Source organism: Rhinopithecus roxellana, chromosome 6, assembly GCF_007565055.1.
Source record: "Rhinopithecus roxellana isolate Shanxi Qingling chromosome 6, ASM756505v1, whole genome shotgun sequence".
Lineage (NCBI taxonomy): Eukaryota > Metazoa > Chordata > Mammalia > Primates > Cercopithecidae > Rhinopithecus > Rhinopithecus roxellana.
In genome coordinates this window covers 100,499,182-100,518,592 of record NC_044554.1, presented here as the reverse complement: position 1 = coordinate 100,518,592, position 19,411 = coordinate 100,499,182, and the positions used below count along the sequence as shown (strand labels likewise).

General features: G+C 55.3%; 1 protein-coding gene across 2 annotated transcripts in view; it reads right to left on the bottom strand.

Annotated features, from left to right (window-relative positions):
- The window catches only part of AMZ1 (archaelysin family metallopeptidase 1), a 75,114-nt gene extending 56,114 nt beyond the window's left edge, over positions 1-19,000 (bottom strand). The window contains exons 1-3 of one of the 2 annotated variants that reach the window (XM_030932533.1): positions 18,906-19,000; positions 7,206-7,727; positions 5,253-5,420 (exon numbers count right to left, since the gene is read on the bottom strand). In XM_030932533.1, the coding sequence (XP_030788393.1) occupies positions 5,253-5,420; positions 7,206-7,509 (472 nt within the window). In that variant the 5' untranslated portion in view covers positions 7,510-7,727; positions 18,906-19,000. Of the gene's footprint in view, positions 1-5,252; positions 5,421-7,205; positions 7,728-18,905 lie in introns of those variants that run through there. The other variant, XM_010366672.2, reaches the window with a different exon arrangement.
- Between the last annotated feature and the right edge of the window lie 411 nt (positions 19,001-19,411).

The window sequence follows — 19,411 nt, the reverse complement described above, 5'->3', positions numbered from 1 at the left end:
TCTACCATTAAAAGGAACAGATTGCCAAGGAGGTGTGTGTGTGTGTGTTTTGAGACGGAGTCTCGCTCTGTTGCCCAGGCTGCAGTTCTATGGCGCAATCTCAGCTCACTGCAACCTCCACCTCTTGAGTTCAAGCGATTCTCCTGCCTCAGCCTCCTGAGTAGGGGGGATTACAGGTGCGCGCCACCACACCCTGCTAATTTTTGTATTTTTAGTAGAGATGGAGTTTGTCATGTTGGTCAGACTGGTCTCAAATTCCTGACTTCATGATCTGTCTGCCTCGTCCTCCCAAAGTGCTGGGATGACAGGTGTGAGCCACCGTACCCGGCCCTGTGTTTGAGACAACATCCCCCTCTGTCACCCAGGCTGGAGTGCAGTGATGCAATCACAACTCACACTGCAGTCTCAACCTCCTGGGTTCAAGCGATCTTCCTGCCTCAGACTCCTGAGCAGCTGGGATGACAGGCATGAGCCACTGCGCCCCACCCAAAAAGGTTTAAATTATGAGTTTTTGGTTTAAATTATGAGTTTTTTACATTACCTTTCGTATTAACTTTTCAATTCCGGTATGTATTTTCCATTTACTGTACATCTCATTTCAGACCAGCTACATTTTTCGTGTTCAGAGCCACAGGGGGCCAGTGGCTACTGTCTTGGACAATGCGGGTCTAGTGTATGACGTTGGGAAATGAGTGACGGGTCTTGGAGGAGAGGCCAATGAACTTTTGCTCACAAGGTGATGATGATTGATTGACAATGCCAACAAGGTGATGATGACAGTGATGACTGTTGTGGACCAAGTTATATCCCCCCAAAAGATGGGTGGCAGTCCTAACCCCCAGGACCTATCATTGTTTGGAAACAGGATCTGTGCAGATATAATCTAGTTAAGATGAGGTCATTAAGGAGACTCAATGACTGGAGTCTTAGAAGAGACGCAGAGGCACATGGTGTAAAACTCACATGGTAAATCAAAGGCCGAGGCTGGAGTTGTACAGCTGCAAGCCACAGAGGGCCGAGCATTGCCAGCAACCTCCAGAATCTGGAGGCAGCCAGGGAGGACCCTCGGCAGAGCCTTCCGAGGCCGCATGGCTCTGCCAAAACTTTGGTTTCAGAACCGCAGTCTCCAGCAATGTGAGACCAGAAATGTCCCTAAGCCACCCCAGTTTGTGGTACTTTGTTACAGCAGTCCCAGGAACCCAATACAGTGATCCAAAGCATGCTACTCTCTGGGCAAGATGGCAGGACCCCATCTCTACAACAATACAAATAGCCAGGTGTGGTGGCACGTGCCTGTGGTCCCAGCTACTCAGGAGGCTGAGGCAGGAGGATCGCATAAGCCCAGGAGTTCAAGGCTGAGGCAGGAGGATCGCGTAAACCCAGGAGTTCAAGGCTGCAGGGAGCTATGATTGTACCACTGCGTTTGAGCCTGGGCGACAAAGCAAGACCCCATCTCTAAAAAAAAAAAAAAAGCAAAAAAAAAAATTAAAAACCAGGCTGAGGCCGGGCACAGTGGCTTAAGCCTGTAATCCCAGCACTTTGGGAGGCCGAGGCGGGCGGATCACAAGGTCAGGAGATCGAGACCATCCTGGCTAACACGGTGAAACCCCGTCTCTACTAAAAAGTACAAAAAGGCCGGGCGTGGTGGCTCAAGCCTGTAATCCCAGCACTTTGGGAGGCCGAGACGGGCGGATCACGAGGTCAGGAGATCGAGACCATCCTGGCGAACACGGTGAAACCCCGTCTCTACTAAAAATACAAAAACTAGCCGGGCGAGGTGGCAGGCTCCTGTAGTCCCAGCTACTCGGGAGGCTGAGGCAGGAGAATGGCATAAACCCAGGAGGCGGAGCTTGCAGTGAGCTGAGATCCGGCCACTGCACTCCAGCTTGGGCAACAGAGCGAGACTCCGTCTCAAAAAAATAAATAAATAAAAATAAAAATAAATAAATAAATAAATAAAATAAAATAAAAACCAGGCTGAGCTGACCATACAAATGCAGCCCGGCATACCCTCTGGGTTCCACCTGCTTTTGAACCTTCCCGGGTGCACGTCCCTTCCCCCCAGTTTTTTTTCCCGAGGGTTCCCCCGTGCACCTTCTGAAGTGCGGGGCTGGGGGAAACAGCAGTCCGTTCACTAAGCGGAGGGGGTGAAAAGCCCTGCAGTGACCCTTGTGGGACTCACTGCTGTCTCTGAGCTGCCACAGTCCTGTCACAGACAGGACGGAGCCCGTAACAGGTGAGGTGCACGCATACAGCGTGGGGGAGGTGAAGACAGCTGAGGCTGCAGAGGCCGAGCCTGAGAGGCACGGGGTCCCCAGCTCTGTTTTAGGGCCAGGGCCAAGGCAGGCCACATGCCCCCAGACCTCACTCTAGGACCTCAGGGGTGGGGGAAGCCCATGGAGTGTCGACTGCACCCAGAAAGCAGGCTGGGACACAGAAAAGAAACGTACCACTCAGGCGATGGCGCCCCAGCCCAGCCAGGGGATCCCTGTCAACCCCCAAATCTCAACAGTGGCTGCTCCCTGTAATGGTACACTAGGGAATTTAGACAACCCTCCTGCCAAAAGATGGCCAGACGGGCAGAGGGAATGACAATAGCTGCTTCAAACACCCAAGATGGGGAGGAGCGGGTTACGGAGGAAGCCTTGGCTACCTCTCTACAGGGGTCGACAGCTGCCCGTTATATGATGACGGTGACGGCTACGTGATGTACACATCCGTCAAGACTTCAGAAGCGTACACTAAAAAGGATGAATTTTACTATCTAAATTACACCTCAACGACCAAGGCAGAGACCTAATGAGGAAAACGGGGAGGATTCGAGCTCAAACAGATGAAGCTGGACTGTTTCTGGGGTGGGAGAGTAGGCAGAATGACGCTAATGACATGGCTCCTACCCTGGGAGGGATGCGGAGCCCTGGGGATCATCCGAATGACCCAGAAAAGCTTCATGTCTTTGTCCCACAGTCAGCCCTTTGGTGCCCTGGCAGAAGGCAAAGAAAATCCTGTGTGGTGAAAAACATCGGCCTGGGCCAACAATTCTCAAAGTTAAACTAATTTTTCCAGTAAGATGCCTAACTAACAATCTAAAATAAGGCACAATGGGCCGGGCGCGGTGGCTCAAGCCTGTAATCCCAGCACTTTGGGAGGCCGAGACGGGCGGATCACGAGGTCAGAAGATCGAAACCATCCTGGCTAACACGGTGAAACCCCGTCTCTACTAAAAAAAATACAAAAAAACTAGCCGGGCAAGGTGGCGGGCGCCTGTAGTCCCAGCTACTCGGGAGGCTGAGGCAGGAGAATGGCATGAACCTGGGAGGCGGGGCTTGCAGTGAGCTGAGATCCGGCCACTGCACTCCAGCCTGGGCGACAGAGCGAGACTCCGTCTCAAAAAAAAAAAAAAAAAAGAAGAAAAGAAGGCACAATGAGGCAGGATAACTGAGACAAAATTAGCAGAAATAACAAATACAGGCACATGGGCACTCCAGATTAGTGCCACCATCGGACAGACCATCAAAAGCAACTATGTTCATGGACGTCAATGCTGAACTTAAAGAAACGTCAGAGGCAACTGAGACCCATAAAAGCAGGACACTGCTAATTTGAAAAAGAATCCACTAGAAACTACAGAACTCACAAACATGACAACTGAAATTAGGAACACAATATACGGGGGGTTTGTTGATTTTTTTTTTAAATGATGGGGTCTTGCTCTGTCACCCAGGATAGAGGACAGTACAGTAGCTCACCGCAGTTTCAAACTCTCAGCCTCCCAAGTAGCTGGGACTATAGGTATCTGCCACCACTGCCGGCTATTTTTATATTTTTTGCACAGACAGGGTCTGGCTTAGTTGCCCTGCCATCAAGCTATCCTCCCACCTCAGCCTCCCAAAGTACTGGGATTACAGGTGTGAGCCACCATGTCCAGCCTCAATATATGGGTTTAAGAGTACCTTAGATGAGGCCAGGCGCGGTGACTCACACCTGTAATCCCAGCACTTTGGGAGGCCAAGGCAGGTGGATCACGAGGTCAGTAGATCGAGACCATCCTGGCCAACACAGTGAAACCCCATCTCTATTGAAAATACAAAAAAATTAGCCAGGCGTGGTGGCAGGTGCCTGTAGTCCCAGCTACTCGGGAGACTGAGGCAGGAGAGTGGCATGAACCCGGGAGGCAGAGCTTGCAGTGAGCCAAGATCATTCCACTGCACTCCAGCCTGGGCAACAGAGTGAGACTCTGTCTCAAAAACAAACAAAACCTTAGATGCGACTCCAGAGAGAGTTAGTAAGCAGAAGGATGAGAATAAATTCAGATAAAAGCATGAATGATCAAAAAAGATATAGAGAAGAGAGTAAGATGGATTAATATACATTCAACTGGAGTCATAAGAGAAGAGAATGGGGCAGAGGTGATAATCGACAAAAGAAGCAATGGCTGAGAGTGTCCCAGAACTGAGGAAAGCTGTCCATCCTCTCATTCCAGCCCCTTTTGGAGGCCCTCCCTAATCGTGAACCTAAGTTTCCTATCCACCAAAGAGCCCTCACTTCACCTCTGCTTCTCAACCCAGCCTCACTCTCTCCAATCACCAGCAACCCGCAGGGTTAGGGGTTAGGGGTCTTCTAGGCACATGTCAAGTACTATGCAAAGATGGAAGGTTGGAGTCATGCCGAGTGGCCTCAGAAGTGCTCACTTCAAGCCAGCGATGGTGGCTCACGGCTGTCATCCCAGCACTTGGAGGCTGAGGCGGACGGATCACTTGAGGTCAGGAGTTCAAGACCAGTCTGGCCAACACGGCGAGATCCCGTCTCTATTAAAAATACAGAAATTAGCCAGATGTGGTGGCGTGCGCCTGCAGTCCCAGCTACTCAAAAGGCTGAGGCAGGAGAATCGCTTGAACCCAGGAGGTTGCAGTGAGCCAATATTCATGCCACTGCACTCCAGTCTGGGCGACAGAGCAAGACTCTATCTCAAAAAAAAAAAAAAAAGAAAGAAAAAGAAGGGCTTGCTTCTCCTGCCCTGCATGCTCTGGCGTTTTCTCGTGGTCACTGGCTGTATGGCCAGGTCCCCAGACACTCCTGGGTGGAAGAAGGAACTCCCTGTTTCAGTGCTGCTTGCCACACACCTGGGAAATAGACGTTTCCCACCAAAAAGGAAGAAAAGGTTCCTTTCCTCTCCTGGGCGCCTTCCTCCCACCTCTTCCTTCTGGAAAGGGCCTGCCTTGGCATGAGCCATGGCTGCTGTCCTCACTCACCTGTGTGGAGCTGGAGCCTGTCAGAGTCCCGGCTGGGGCGCGAGGAGCAGCGGATGGACGCGGCCGCCACCGAGGGCAGGCACTTGACACGCAGGCCCAGGAAGAAGGCCTCGGTGCAGCTGCACAGCTGGTGCAGCAGGGAGCTTCCCACTGGCTCCTCGCTCAGATCTGGTGGGAGAGCAGCGCCATCAGCCCTGCGGCACCCCTGCCCGCCTGGGACCCTCTCCCCGGGAATCGCCTGTGGACACCGGCCGGCTGGGTGAACAAGGCCAATGTGGACCTACCCTGACAGCAAGCAGAGCGTCGCGCTTAGAAAGGAGATGGAAAGCATGACTTTTTCAAAAGGGCAAACACCGAGGGACATAGAGGAAAAGTTCGTGCACAGATGAAAGGACAGCAGTGACGATTGCATGTGAGCTCAGGGAGGGAGCAGGCAGGGCCTCACCGGGGACAGCGACTTTGAGGGTTAGCACCAGCACTGCAGCTGAGCAGGTAGCACACAGAGCCGGGCTTCCTGGCTGCCAACTGCCAGCGTGGCTGGGGCAGAGAGCAGGACACAAGGGTGCGGGTCGAGGCTGGGGAGGCATCAGGGGGCTCCCAGGGCAGCCCCTGGAGGGATGCACACACCAGATCACAGGTCAGAAGGACAGATGGACAAGGACCAAGGGTGGAGGCCAGGAGACCAATGAGAAATCGGCTGCCAGGACCCCAGGCCAGTAGCATCAGCCTCACCCAGAAAAGGAGGGAAATGCAGAGCCCGGCCCAGCCCCCACCTCCTGACCCAGCCCCTGTCTCTCGACAACATGCCCATGTATCTGTGTGTCAGAGCTCAGGACGCGAGGCTCTGAGCCATTAGCAGGGAGGTGGAGGGACGCGGGTGGTTCCCAAGCAGTTGGATTGGCTGCTATGGGGTGGTGGATGCGTGGACCACCAGAGCTGGCGACAAGCCTGCCTAGGGTGAGGCCAGGCGAGGTCCAGCCCTGCTCTGGCTTGCTGTCGAGATGCCGAAAGGTGTGGTGCGCTGGCGTGAGCAGCGGACACTGGCCCTTTCCTCCTCTCCAAGCCCGAGAGCCCCTGTCCCGTGTGCCGTCTCTGCCAGGCTGCTTTTGGCATGTGAGAGGCACAGAGGCTGGCCCTGCTCCTTGTGCTCCCCACACCTTCCTGGGCCGTTCCCTTCTGAGCATGGATGCCTGGTGTCTCGGCCCCCCATTCACCCTGGGTCCCCCAGACTGCCAAACACAGAGCTCTGAGGGCAGTGACCACTCTGGGCCCTGAAGACCCCCACCCTGCTCAGCCCACCCCCTCCCACTACAGCATCAGGATGAGCACCCCCACCCTAGGGTCAAAGAGACCTACGTTCCAGTCCCATCCCTACCAGTGACCAGCTCTGCAACTCAGACAGGGAACAAGGGACTTCTCCCTGCTTCCATTTCCTTGCCTGTGAAATGCACTGATCCTCATTTCAGCACCCCAAAGAGGAAATGGTCTTTTTTTTTGAGAGAGAGTCTCGCTCCGTCACCCAGACTGGAGTGCAGTGGCATGATCTCAGCTCACCGCAACCTCTGTCTCCCAGGTTCAAGCGATTCTCCTGCCTCAGCCTCCCAAGTAGCTGGGATTACAGGTGTGCACCACCATGCCTGGTGGGATCTTTATACAGCCCGCAGCACAGTGCCTGGGATGGCTCTAGTTTCAACAGGCGTAGCCAGGACCACGCACATCTGGATGAGGATCAGTCCCAGAGCCTGGGCCGTCTGAGCATAGTGTCAGGATGGGGTGGGAAGAAGGAAGCCTTGACCCAGCCAGTACCTCCCTGCCTCCACCCTGGCATCCCAAACACCCAGGACCCTCTTCCCTCATTTCAGTCCTGCCTGGGGGCTATGCACAGACATCCCGCCTTGTGCTACATATAAGCTGGTCCCCCAGGAGCGTGCCGATGGCGACGGTGCCACGCACCTATCGGCTGTAGGTAGATGTGCTTCCGAGCCAGCCGGGGCTTCCGGTGCTGCAGGGAGGCGTGGAAGGTCTGGAAGTCCTCGGGGGCCTCGGGGCGGCTCAGAAGCCAGTCGAAGGCCGTGCGGATGAGCAGGGTGCAGAAGAGCGTCCTCTGCGGGTTGTAGGCCTCGGCCAGGAAGAGCCGCTCGGCAGGGGAGAAGGCGGAGACGTACAGCTGCTGCAGGGCCGCATCAGTGGAGACCAGGGCATCCTTCAGGGCTCGGGGCCCGAAGCTGAACTCCTGTGCGTGTCTACACTGCAGCATGGTGGGCGGGCAGGGCCTGGCCACTCCTGGGAGCCCCTGCTGCTGTCCATGGGCCACCCCGGGGAGAGCCACGGTCTCGTCCAGAATCTTCCCTCGGGCTGATCTGAGCGGCTACTGGGGGCTCTCTGCAGATAGACGCTGGTCCAAGGGCCCGCAAGGCCCAGATTTGCCTGGTTCTGGACGCCCTCTGGCATGGGCGCTTCTGGGCCCACAGCACCCTGTGGGTGACAGGAACAGGTGTCCCCTCACTGCCGAGCACACATGGCCTGATGTCCTAGGCAGGGGATGGGCCGCTCCCGCCCAGGCCTGGGGAGAAGCTCCACAGAGGACGAGGGCATCAGAGGGAGCCCCAGCCCCTCCAGAACACAGCACTGCCACCCCGCCAGGCTGGAAGGACACTTTCAACCACTTCATCTTCTCTGGCAGGTTGGGTCCACGGGCCACCCAGGGGATGGCCGCATCTCTTCCAGAAGCTTCCCTCATCCAGAACTGAGTATGGGGAAGTACCTCCCGCTCAGCAGGGGCAGGGACATGTGTCCATGGGTCCCCACGGAAGGGCAGGGGCCCCCAAGGCCATTCTTCCATTCCCTCTCACCAGCCAGCTCTGTCTGGAGCCCTTGGAAGGAAGAGAGACCTTCTCCCCTCCCTGCTGAGCTAGAAGGGCTCCTCCGGGTGGAAACCAAACGATCCTGTCCCCAGCATGGTCACAAGGTGTGCACCATCACCTGGGCCCCCATCGCCTGGGGTTCCTCCTCACCCAGAGCCCCCATCACCTAGGGAACCCCAACACCCAGGAACCCCCATCACGGCAGCTCCTCATCCCAATTACAAGCTCTCCTGGCAGGTCCCTGTGTGCCCAGCAAGCATATGTTTGGGGGGGGTGGGGGTAGGCAGCCCCAGCAGCACCCAGACGTCCCCAGGACACACGTGAGGGTCCCGAGATCCAGATGAAGCAGTCAGGGCAGGTGTTTGTGCCACACCCCACCAGCTAGAAACACGGAGAGGTGGAGAAGCAACAGCAGATTTCAACGCCCGGGACGGACCAGGCAGGAAGGAGACGATGGGGGGTGTGGGGCTGACAGAACCGTGACAAAGCTGCCCTGCAAAGCAGAGGCTCTGACCAGAGCAGCCGCTGGGCAGTCCTGCACCCATCAGGCACACGCCTGAGAGCCGTCACCGGTGGCACGCTTGGTTCTGGGCTACGCTTAGGTCTCTGTCCAGAGACTGTGAGACCAGCCAGGGTGGATGGAGAGCGGGCTGGGCAGGGGAAGCCTCACAGAACAGATCAAAGCAAAGGGATGGTTGTGGGGAGAGGCTAGAAACGAACCAGAAACCACAGGAGCGAGATGCACAAATAATGCAGCAAGGCAGGTGAAGCTAAGGACATATGAATGAGCAGCCCTCAGACAAGGCTTCCTCTAGAAAGTTGAGCTAGACACGCAAAACCCATTTCTCTGCAGATCAGCAACTTGCAAGAACTGCCAGCCCTAGCCAGAAAACCAGAAACCGTTTTGGCAGGGAGAATGAACAGCCCTGTACGCTCTTTAACCCTGATTTCTTTTTTAGAGATGGAGTCTTGTGTCATCCAGGCTGGAGTGCAGTGGCGCCATCATAGCTCACTGCAGCCTCCAACTCCTGAGCTCAAGTGATCCTCCTGCTTCAGCCTCCCAAGTAGCTGGGACTATGGGTGTGTACCATGCCCTGCTAATTTTTGTAGAGATGGGGTCTCACTATGTTGCCCAGGCTGGTCTCAAATTCCTGGGCTCAAGCGATCCTCTCTCCTCAACCTCCCGAAGTATGTCAGCCACTGCACACAGAACCCCACCCCACCTCCCAACTTTTTTTTGTTTTTTAGATGGAATCTTGCTGTGTTGCCCAGGCTGGAATGCAGTGTCATGATCTGGGCTTACTGCAACCTCCACCTCCCGGGTTCAAGCAATTCTCCTGCCCCAACCTCCCAAGTAGCTGGGATTACAGGTGCCTGCCGCCATGCTAGGCTAATTTTTGTATTCTTAGTAGAAACAGGGTTTCACCACGATGGCCAGGCTGGTCTCAAACTCCTGACCTCAAGTGATCCGCCTGCCTCTGCCTCCCAGAGTGCTGGGATTACACGCATGAGCCACCGCGCCCAGTTGGTTTTTTTTTTAACAGAATGGTTCTAGCTCTGTTGCCCAGGCTGGAGTATAGTGGCACAATCATGGCTCATAGGAGCCTACTGAGTAGTGGGAACATGGGCACACATACCACGCCTGCCCACTAACCCCAGTTTTACACATTCATCTGGAAAATACACGTGTATGTGCTCACATTCCTATGTATATGTGAATACATAAACAAATTTGATATATGTAATTCATACATTTTCTTTTGGGGAAAAGGTGACACAGCTGTATATCCATATGTGCACACAAATATACACAGATATATTTTTTTTCCAGAGGAACGTATTGGCTTAGAGTAGGGGAGGGGTTGGGACTGAATTTCCACTGAGATCACTGCCCACCCAGAGCTTTCTATAGCTTCTTTCTCCAAATATATTTTACAAATGTAAGATCCAACTGCATATATAATCCTGTATCTTTTTGTTTCGTAAATCACGAGCATTTTCCAAATCCTTAAACAGTCTACAAAAAAGCTATTTTTGGCTGAGTGTGGTGGCTCACGCCTGTAATCCCAGGACTTTAGGAGGCTGAGGCAGGCAGATCACTTGAGCCTAGGAGTTTCAGACCAGCCCAGTCAACGTGGCAAAATCTCATCTCTACTAAAAACACAAAAAAATTAGCCGGGCATGGTGGCACGCACCTGTAGTCCCAGCAACTCAGGAGGCCGAGGTGGGAGGATCACCTGAGCCCGGAAAGTCAAGGCTGCAGTGAGCCATGATCATGCCACTGCACTCCCGCCTGGAAGAGGGAGTGAGACCTTGTCTCAAAAAAACAACAAATTTAAAATTTATTTTAAAAAGTAAAAAATAGGGCCAGGCACGGCGGCTCACGCCTGTAATCCCAGCACTTTGGAAGGCCGAGGCGGGTGGATCACCCCAGGTCAGGAGTTCGAGACCAGTCTGACCAACATGGTGAAAACCCATCTCTATGAAAAATACAAAAATTAGCCGGGCATGATGGCGGATGCCTGTAATCCCAGCTACTGAAGAGGCTGAGGCAAGAGAATCACTTGAACCCGGGAGGCGGAGGTTGCAGTGAGCTGAGATCGCGCCATTGCACTCCAGCCTGGGCATCGCTGCAAGACTCTGTCTCAAAAATAAAAACTAAATAAAAATGCTATTTTCAACCACTGCCCAAAAACACTGTGATGAACATTTTTGTACTAAGTCTGTGTTTCCATCTCCTCAGGACGAGTTCCTAGAAGGGAAAATTCCACAGGCGGATGTTTAAAGGATCTTGGTTTGTATTGCAGATTGCTTTGCAGAAAGATCACACCAGTTTACAATCCCACCAGCCCTCAAGGGTTTTTGTTTTTGTTTTTTGTTTTTGAGACAGAGTCTCCCTCTACCCCGTAGGCTGGAGTGCAGTGGCCCAATCTCAGCTCACTGCAACCTCCACTTTCTGGGTTCAAGTGATTCTCCTGCTTCAGCCTCCCAAGTAGTTGATACTACAGGCACCTGCCACCATGCCCAGCTAATTTTTGTATTTTTAGTGGAGACAGGGTTTCACCATGTTGGCCAGGTTGGTCTTGAACTCTTGACCTCAAGACGATCCGCCCACCTCAGCCTCCCAAAGTGCTGGGATTACAGGCATGAGTCACCATGCCCAGCCAGCCCTTGAAGTTCTAAGTCATCAGCAACAGATAAAAATGACTATTGGCAGGGCGCGGTAGCTCATGCCTGTAATCCCAGCACTTTGGGAGGCCAAGGCGGGTGGATCACGAGGTCAGGAGATCGAGACCATCCCGGCTGACACAGTGAAACCTGTCTCTACTAAAAATATAAAAAATTAGCCGGGTGTGGTGGCAGGCACCTGTAGTCCCAGCTACTCAGGAGGGTGAGACTGGAGAATGGCGTGAACCTGGGAGGCGGAGCTTGCAGTGAGTCGAGATTGTGCCATTCACTCCAGCCTGGGCGACAGAGAGAGACTCCGTCTCAAAGAGAAAAAAAAAGACTATCAAGAGCCACAAACCGCACTGTGTTCCAGGCAGGGCTTCATTGCTTTTACTCTCAGAGAAGTGGGTGCAGTTTTTGTCCCCATTTTCAAGAGGGTGAAACTGAGGTGGAGTAGGGTTAAATCTAACTTAGGCAATGCCACGACACACCAGAATCAGAGGTTGCGGGGGGCAGAGCGGGGGGTTGGAACACACGGATTTTGTTTTCTAATAATAGTTATGCTTATTTCCTTTTTTTTTTTTTTCCAAGACAGTTTCTCTCTGTCATCCAGGCTGGAGTCCAATGGCACTATCTCAGCTCACTGCAGAACCTCCACCTCTGGGTTCAAGCGATTCTCCTGCCTCAGCCTCCCAAGTAGCTGGGACTACAGGTGTGCGCCACAGCGCCCGGCTACTTTTCTGTTTTTAGTAGAGATGCGGTTCACCATGTTGGTCAGGCTGGTCTCAAACTCCTGACCTCAAGTGATCCACCTGCCTTGGCCTCCCAAAGTGCTGGGATTACAGGCAAAAGTCACCGCACCCAGTCTTTTTTTTTTCTTTTTTAAATGAGACAGAATCTCCCTGTGTTGTCCAGGCTGGAGTGCCGTGGTGCACTCAGCTCACTGCAGCCTCCAACTCCTGGGCTCAAGCAGTCCTCCCTTCCTTGGCCTCTCGAGTAGCTGAGACTACAGGCATGCACCAACACGCCCAGCCAATTTATTTTTTGTAGAGAAGGATCTCACTACGTTGCCCAGGCTGGTCTTGAACTCTGAGGCTCAAGCAATCCTCCCTTATTAGCCTCCCAAAGTGCTGGGATTATAAGCCCAAGCCACCGCATCGGCCTGAACGTGCAGATTTGCAAGCACCGTGGTTCCCATCGCCATGGGAAGCAGGGCCCCACCTTGCCGGGACCACGTGGGTTCTATGCAGACCGAGCCTGTGCCCAGACCCCCATGCCCACCTCCAGACTCCAGCGTGGGTCTCACTCCTGGACTCCTGGAGTGAACAGGGCAGTCCTGCCAGGTTCACACCGGGGTGGAATTCCCGCTTCTGGACCGTAGGGAAAGAAAGAAACATCAGATGTGCAGACAATGGAGACGACCAGATCCTGTGGCCGTGGAAAGGGCCGTAGTGGGCAACTCTTGCAGGAGGCCAGAGGCTGAGCAAGGAGGAGCCGCGAGGACAGACCCAAGTCAGCCAGAAGCAGCTGAGAGATGCACGATCAGTGGTTCCAAAAGAGGCCGGGAGGGTCCCAGGGCAGGCGAACACACGGGTTCATTCATTTATCCAATATATACCAAATAATAGGCCAGACGCGATGGCTCACGCCTGTAATCCCAGCAACTTGGGAAGCCGAGGCAGGCAGATCACTCAAGGTCAGGAGTTCAAGACCAGCCTCGCCAACACGGTGAAACCCCGTCTCTACTAAAAATACAAAAAATTAGCCAAGCATGGTGGCATGCGCCTGTAGTCTCAGCTACTTGGGAGGCTGAGGCAGGAGAATGGCTTGAACCCGGAAGGCAGAGGCTGCAGTGAGCTGAGATCACACCACTGCACTCCAGCCTGGTGACAGAGACTCTACCTCAAAACAATAAAATAAAATAATAAATCTATTATAAATAATGTATATTAATATATATTCAATAAATCTCATATATAATCTTATCTTATATTAAGATTATATATAAGATTATGGCCGGGCGCGGTGGCTCAAGCCTGTAATCCCAGCACTTTGGGAGGCCGAGACGGGCGGATCACAAGGTCAGGAGCTCGAGACCATCCTGGCTAACACGGTGAAACCCCATCTCTACTAAAAAATACAAAAAACTAGCCGGGCGAAGTGGCGGGTGCCTGTAGTCCCAGCTACTCAGGAGGCTGAGGCAGGAGAATGGCGTAAACCCGGGAGGTGGAGCTTGCAGTGAACTGAGATCCGGCCACTGCACTCCAGCCTGGGTGACAGAGCAAGACTCCGTCTCAAAAAAAAAATTAGCTGGGTGTGGTGGCGCACATCTGTGGTCCCAGCTACTCAGGAGGCTGAGGTGGGAGGAAGTCTCTAGCCCAGGAGTCCAAGGCTGCAGTGAGCTGTGATGGCACCACTGCACTCCAGCCTGGATGACAGCAAGACCCTGCATCCAACAACAACAACAAAAAACAAAACAAAAAGAACGACCAGGTGTGCTGGCTCATACCTGTAACCCCAGCACTTTGGGAGGCCAAGGCGGGCAATAACTTGAGGTCAGAGGTTCAAGACCAGCCTGACCAACATGGAGAAACCCCATCTCTACTAAAAACACAATATTAGCCGGGTGTGGTGGCGCATGCCTGTAATCCCAGCTACTCATAGGGCTGAGACAGAAGAATCGCTTAAACCCGGGAGGCAGAGGCTGCGGTGAGCCGAGGTCACACTATTGTACTCCAGCCTGGGCAACAAGAGCAAAAACTTCATCTCAAAACAAACAAACAAACAAAAAACACCTCCCTGCAGAGTGGGGCAGGGCTCAGGGGTGCCAGGGCCCCACTCCCATTCCTGAGAGGGTGATCAGAGTGGGCTCTGTTGAGGTGGGATCTCTGAGCAAGGAGGCAGCGGGGAGGAGGGGCAGACCATCCCAGACAGAGGTGGGTGTCCACAGGCCGGCGGCAGATATGTCTGGGGGCTCAGGGGACAGCCAGAGGAGGCTGGTGTGGCTGGAATGAATTGGGGGAAAGAACAGAGGATGAGGTTGAGGGAAAATGGGGCCATGTCAGGAGCTGGGATGCTGTTGGAAGAGCTTTAACCTTTGCTCTGAGTGAGGTGGGGAACCGCTGCTGGGCTTGCAGACAAGAGGTGGGGGGCGGGGCTCCACAAAGCACATCTCCTGCCCTAGCCATGCCAGGTGTCAGGATGTGGAGGCAGCGCCCTCAGCAAACTCTGAGTTCCCTCAGAGCCTCCCGGGGGCCCACTATGGAAGAGGCACCCAGGAACCCTTGAAGCTGGAATGCCCTCAACAGCACGGGGGCCTCTGGCATGAGCTTGGTCCTTTTTTTTTTCTTTCAGTTTTTTTTGAGACAGAGTCTCACGCTATTGCCCAGGCTGGACTGCAGTGGCGCAATCTCAGCTCACTGCAAACTCCGCTTCCCAGGTTAAAGCAATTCTCCTGCCTCAGCCTCCCAAGTAGCTGGGATTATAGGCACCTGCCACCACGCCCGGCTAATTTTTTTTGGATTTTTAGTAGAGACGGGGGTTTCACCATGTTAACCAGGATGGTCTTGATCTCCTGACCTCGTGAGCTGCCCGCCTTGGCCTCCCAAAGTGCTGGGATTACAGGCGTGAGCCACCGCGCCTGGCCAAGTTTGGTCCTCTTTTAACCCCACTGTGCTTCAGTGTCCTCTCGGGTGAGATGGGTGTGGTCCCACCTGCCTTCCTCCTGGAGCCTGGCTGGCCCAAGCAGGAGGAGGCGGCGCTCAGCCGGCCTCCAAGCATCTGATGCCACATGAGACTCACCAGCTTATTTTTGTTTCTGGGTACTGGTCACACGACCTGCTCACCGGCTCCTCGCTCCCAGACCTTCTGCTCACCAGCACTGCCACCCACGAGGGGTAGCATCACCACCTCCCAGTTACCTCCAAATCATCCCCCTAGCACCGCAGCCAGCTCAGAATGATTTGTTCTGTCGAGAGAGGGGCCTATCAATTATTTCTCTGGAGCAGCCCTAGGGCCTTCCAGATGCCCAGGAGGGTCTGTGTCCCAGCTTTCCAGAGAAGGAGACGGTAAAACAGATAGCAATACCTGCGGGCACCCTGGACTGGCCCTGACCAACATTCCCCTTCCCGTGCCTGCCACCCTACAAAGCCCCAAAATCACTTACTTTTTTTTTTTTTTTTTTTTTGAGATGGAGCCTTGCTCTGTCACCCAGGTTAGAGTGCAGTGGCGCGATCTTGGCTCACTGCAACCTCCACCTCCTGGGTTCACTGCCTCAGCCTCCCGAGTAGCTGGGACTACAGGCGCCTACCACCATGCCCAGCTTATTTTTGTATTTTTAGTGGAGATGGGGTTTCACCACATTCGCCAGGCTGGTCTCGAACTCCTGATCTTGTGATCCGCCCGCACTGGCCGCCCCAAGTGCTGGGATTATAGGCGTGAGCCACCGCACCCGGCCCAAAATCACTTTCTGATGCAACACCTTGTCCAACCTCCAAAGCCACCCTGAGGTTCACCTATGTCATGGCCCAGGAGACTGAGGTTCAGAGAGGGAAAGCCACTTGCCCAGGGTTACACAGCTCACCAGGATCTTGACTCCCAACACAGTGACTCCCCTACTCCCGTCCTCACACACAGACCTTCCCCTACTCTTGAGGGGGCTTTCCTGCCAGCACCCACACCCACCTGACCACCCGAAGACCCTGGTCAGAGGCTTCCCTGCCAGCAAACCCTCCTACTCCAGGCAAAGCATCAGGAAATGAGAAATGCCTTTTTTTTTTTTTTTTTTTTTTGCCTCTCTCACCCAGGCTGGAGTGCAGTGGCACAATCTTGGCTCACTGCAACCTCCTCCTCCCCGGTTCAAGCGATTCTCATCCCTCAGCCTCCCTAGTATATGCGACCACAGATGCACGCTACCACGCCAGGCTAATTTTGGTATCTTTAGTAGAGACAGGGTTTCACCATGTTGGCCAGGCTAGTGTCGAACTCCTGGCCTCAAGTGATCTGCCTATCTCAGCCTCCCAAAGTGCTGGGATTTCAGGGGTGAGCCACCGCACCCAGCTGAGAACGGCCTTCTTTTTACCAAAAGTTCAGAAGCCCTACCACATTGGTTCCAGGTGTGACTTGGGCCCAAACTGCAAACCTCAGGCCCATCTGAGTCTTTCAGGGAGGACCGAATCCCATAGCAACAGGAAGAGCCGCGGCGCCAAGTTTTTCAGGGGGCCAGAGCATGTGCACAGAGGAGCCACAACCACAGACGGCCGTTTGCACACCTGCAAGCCGTGGTGGGCACACGGGTAACTCCGAGAATCTACATGGGAAACCCAGCCAGACACACACCGACGTCAGCCAACCTGAGCCGCGCAGGAAGGAGTGGCCATGCCAGCTCCAGACTGGCCTGGCTGGAAGATCAGCAGGACGTGAGAGGCAAGCTCTAAAAATAGCCACCTCCTGGGACAATCGCTTGAGTCCAGGAGTTTGAGACCAGCCTGGGAAACACGGCAAAACCCCCTCTCTACAAAACATTTTTAAAAATTAGCTGGGCCTGGTGGTGCATGCCTGTGGTCCCAGCTACTAGGGAGGCTGAGATGGGAGGATTGCTTTAGCCCTGCAAGTGGAGGCTGTGGTGAGCTATGATTGCATCACTGCATTCCAGCCTGGAAGACACAGAAAGGCCCTGTCGCTCGCTCTCGCTCTCTCTCTCTCTCTCTCTCTCTCTCTCTCACACACACACGAAAACACAGCCACCTCCCAGTGAAGACCGGAGAATGGTGTGACAGGCTCCAAGCTGGGCATGAGACTGCCCAGGTCCCTCCGTCCCTCGACCCAGATATAGTTCTCGGGTGTCCAGGGCATGACATCTGCCCAGACAGCATTTCCTCTCAAGGAGCCTTGTGGCCACATGTGTCTCAGTGGGTCATTCAGGAAAACCCCGGTCCCCACTGTCAGCTGCCACCCGACAGTCCTTCCATCCTGCCAGGTCATTTCTGCACAAGACCACTCCTCACATAGAACCAGAGCTGCATGTGAGCCCTGGGGGTACCCACAGGGAGGGAGCTGCCGTTAGTGGGGGTCAGCTTCCCAGCAGCCTCTGGCACTCACCGACCCATCCATGCTCCAAAAAGGAGACCCCCAAATGGAGGTTCCTCGCTGTCCTTTGGGTCCTGCCCCAGTGTGTCACCCTCCTCTGCTAATTGCAATCATGACAGCAGCCAACAGGTCCTGTGCCTGTCTCCTCCAAGCCACACATGGAGGCTCATGGGGAAACTGAGGCTCAGACGTTAAGTGACTTGGCCCTGGTGACACAGCTGGGGGGCAGTGGGGCCTGGTTTCAAAGCCACGGTTCACACTGGAACCCCAGCTGCTCCTGGAGCAGGGATGTTCTGATGGGAGACAGAGGGCAGGACGTCTCCTCTCCCAGAGCACCCATGTTCCAGCCCTGCTGCTATTAATACCATGGGTAAACTCAGACGCTTCTCCTTCCTCCTCCCCTTGCCTTTTTTTTGTCCAAAGACTGGAAAAGAGCAGGTCCACATTCCCCCCATCCCCCCCACCCCAGGGAGGGTCGGCCACTCTGAGCAACAAGGGCCGCCAGGTTGGCCCAGTAACCAGGTATCCAAGGTTAGGCTGCCCTAAACCGCGCAGCTCCGGGCACTCATTCTCCCCCATCTGACCACGCAGATGCCCGGCCTTCGGGCAAGAAACCACGCTCTGATTCTCGCTATTCTGAATGCGCTTTGCAAAACCTCCCAGCAGCTGCATTGAGCTATTCATTAGCTGAGAGCCGAGACCTTCAGGCGGAACCAGACGGACGGTTTTGGGGTTTCTCACCTCTCAGTTTCCATTCGCTAGGAGAGGAAACCGGGGGCTTAGACCACAGGGTTAGTGACCTCCGGGCCAGACCCTTGGCTTCCTGTTCTCTCTCCTCACCTGCGAACCCCAAACTCCTCTCCCAAGTGTTTCCCTCCCGTGATGGGCGCAGAAAGGACGCACGTCCCTGCCCTCCCCGGCCCTTTGTAAAGTTTGCCATTTCTCGGTCCCTCCTCCCTCGCTTTTCTGGTTTTGAGACCTGTCTTACTTCCCTGCAGGGGTAATATCCACCGTCTTCTCCCTCAGTCTCCTCGGTGAGGAAGCCTTCTCCCTCCCCGGCACATACACAGGCTTGGGGGAGCCCGGGGTGCCACGACATTCTCTGAGCCCTGGAGGCTCCCTGGGGACGTCCCGAACCCTCCTGGCTCGCCCCAGCCCGGAAGCGCCTTCTTTGGGGCCCCTGGCGCTGGATTCCCGGCCCGTCCCCAGGCTGCTCCCATCGGGAAGCGAGCAGGTCGCCCTGGCCTGGGAGGACGGCGGGGAGGGGGCGCGTAGCCCTTCCCTGGCCCGGCCTTCTCTCCGCGGGACCTGCCCGAGCTGTGCCGACCCCGGCGCGGCGCTGCACCAAACCCTCGCCAAGTGCGCCCTTCGCGTTTCCGCGGTCCTTGCGCGCTCCTAGCCGCCGCCGCCCGGGCGTCCTCGGGGCTTGCTGCGAGGGCCGGGCCGGCCCCGGAGCTGCCCCTGCCCACCCGCCCCGGCACGGAGGTCCCTCTCCGTCCCCCCGCCCCCGAGTCTTCTCCGCGCGCCCCCGTACCTCGCAGTCCCGCGTCCTCCGGAGCCGGCAGAGGCCGCGCTGGGCACCGAGCCCCGGGCAGCAGCGTGGGCAGCTCGGCCTGGGCCGGGAGGATCGGGAGGTCCCGTTGACGTCAGCGCGCGGGGCAGGGACCGAGGCGGGTTGGACTGGGGCCGGTGTGGGGCTGCGAGCGGGACAGGAGGGCCACACCCCTCCCGGCGCTCAGTGTCCTGCCCCACTCCCTCCAGCTGCCCGCGGTGCAGCTCATGTGGGCCCCTCCAGCCTCCCAGAAACACCTGGGCAGGGGGCCCCAGAGCCTAAAGCCAAGCAGGTGAGGGAGGTTAGTCAGCCGGGGCCAGTTCATGCCTCCCCAGGTGAGAGGAGTAAACCAGGCTACCCAGCAAGGCGCCAGGTGAAGAGGTGAACCAGGCCACCAGTTAAGGCCCCAGGTGACCAGGTGAGAGGGGTGAACCAGGCCACCAGGAGAGGCCTCAGGTGAGAGGGGTGAACCAGGACTCCAGGAGAGG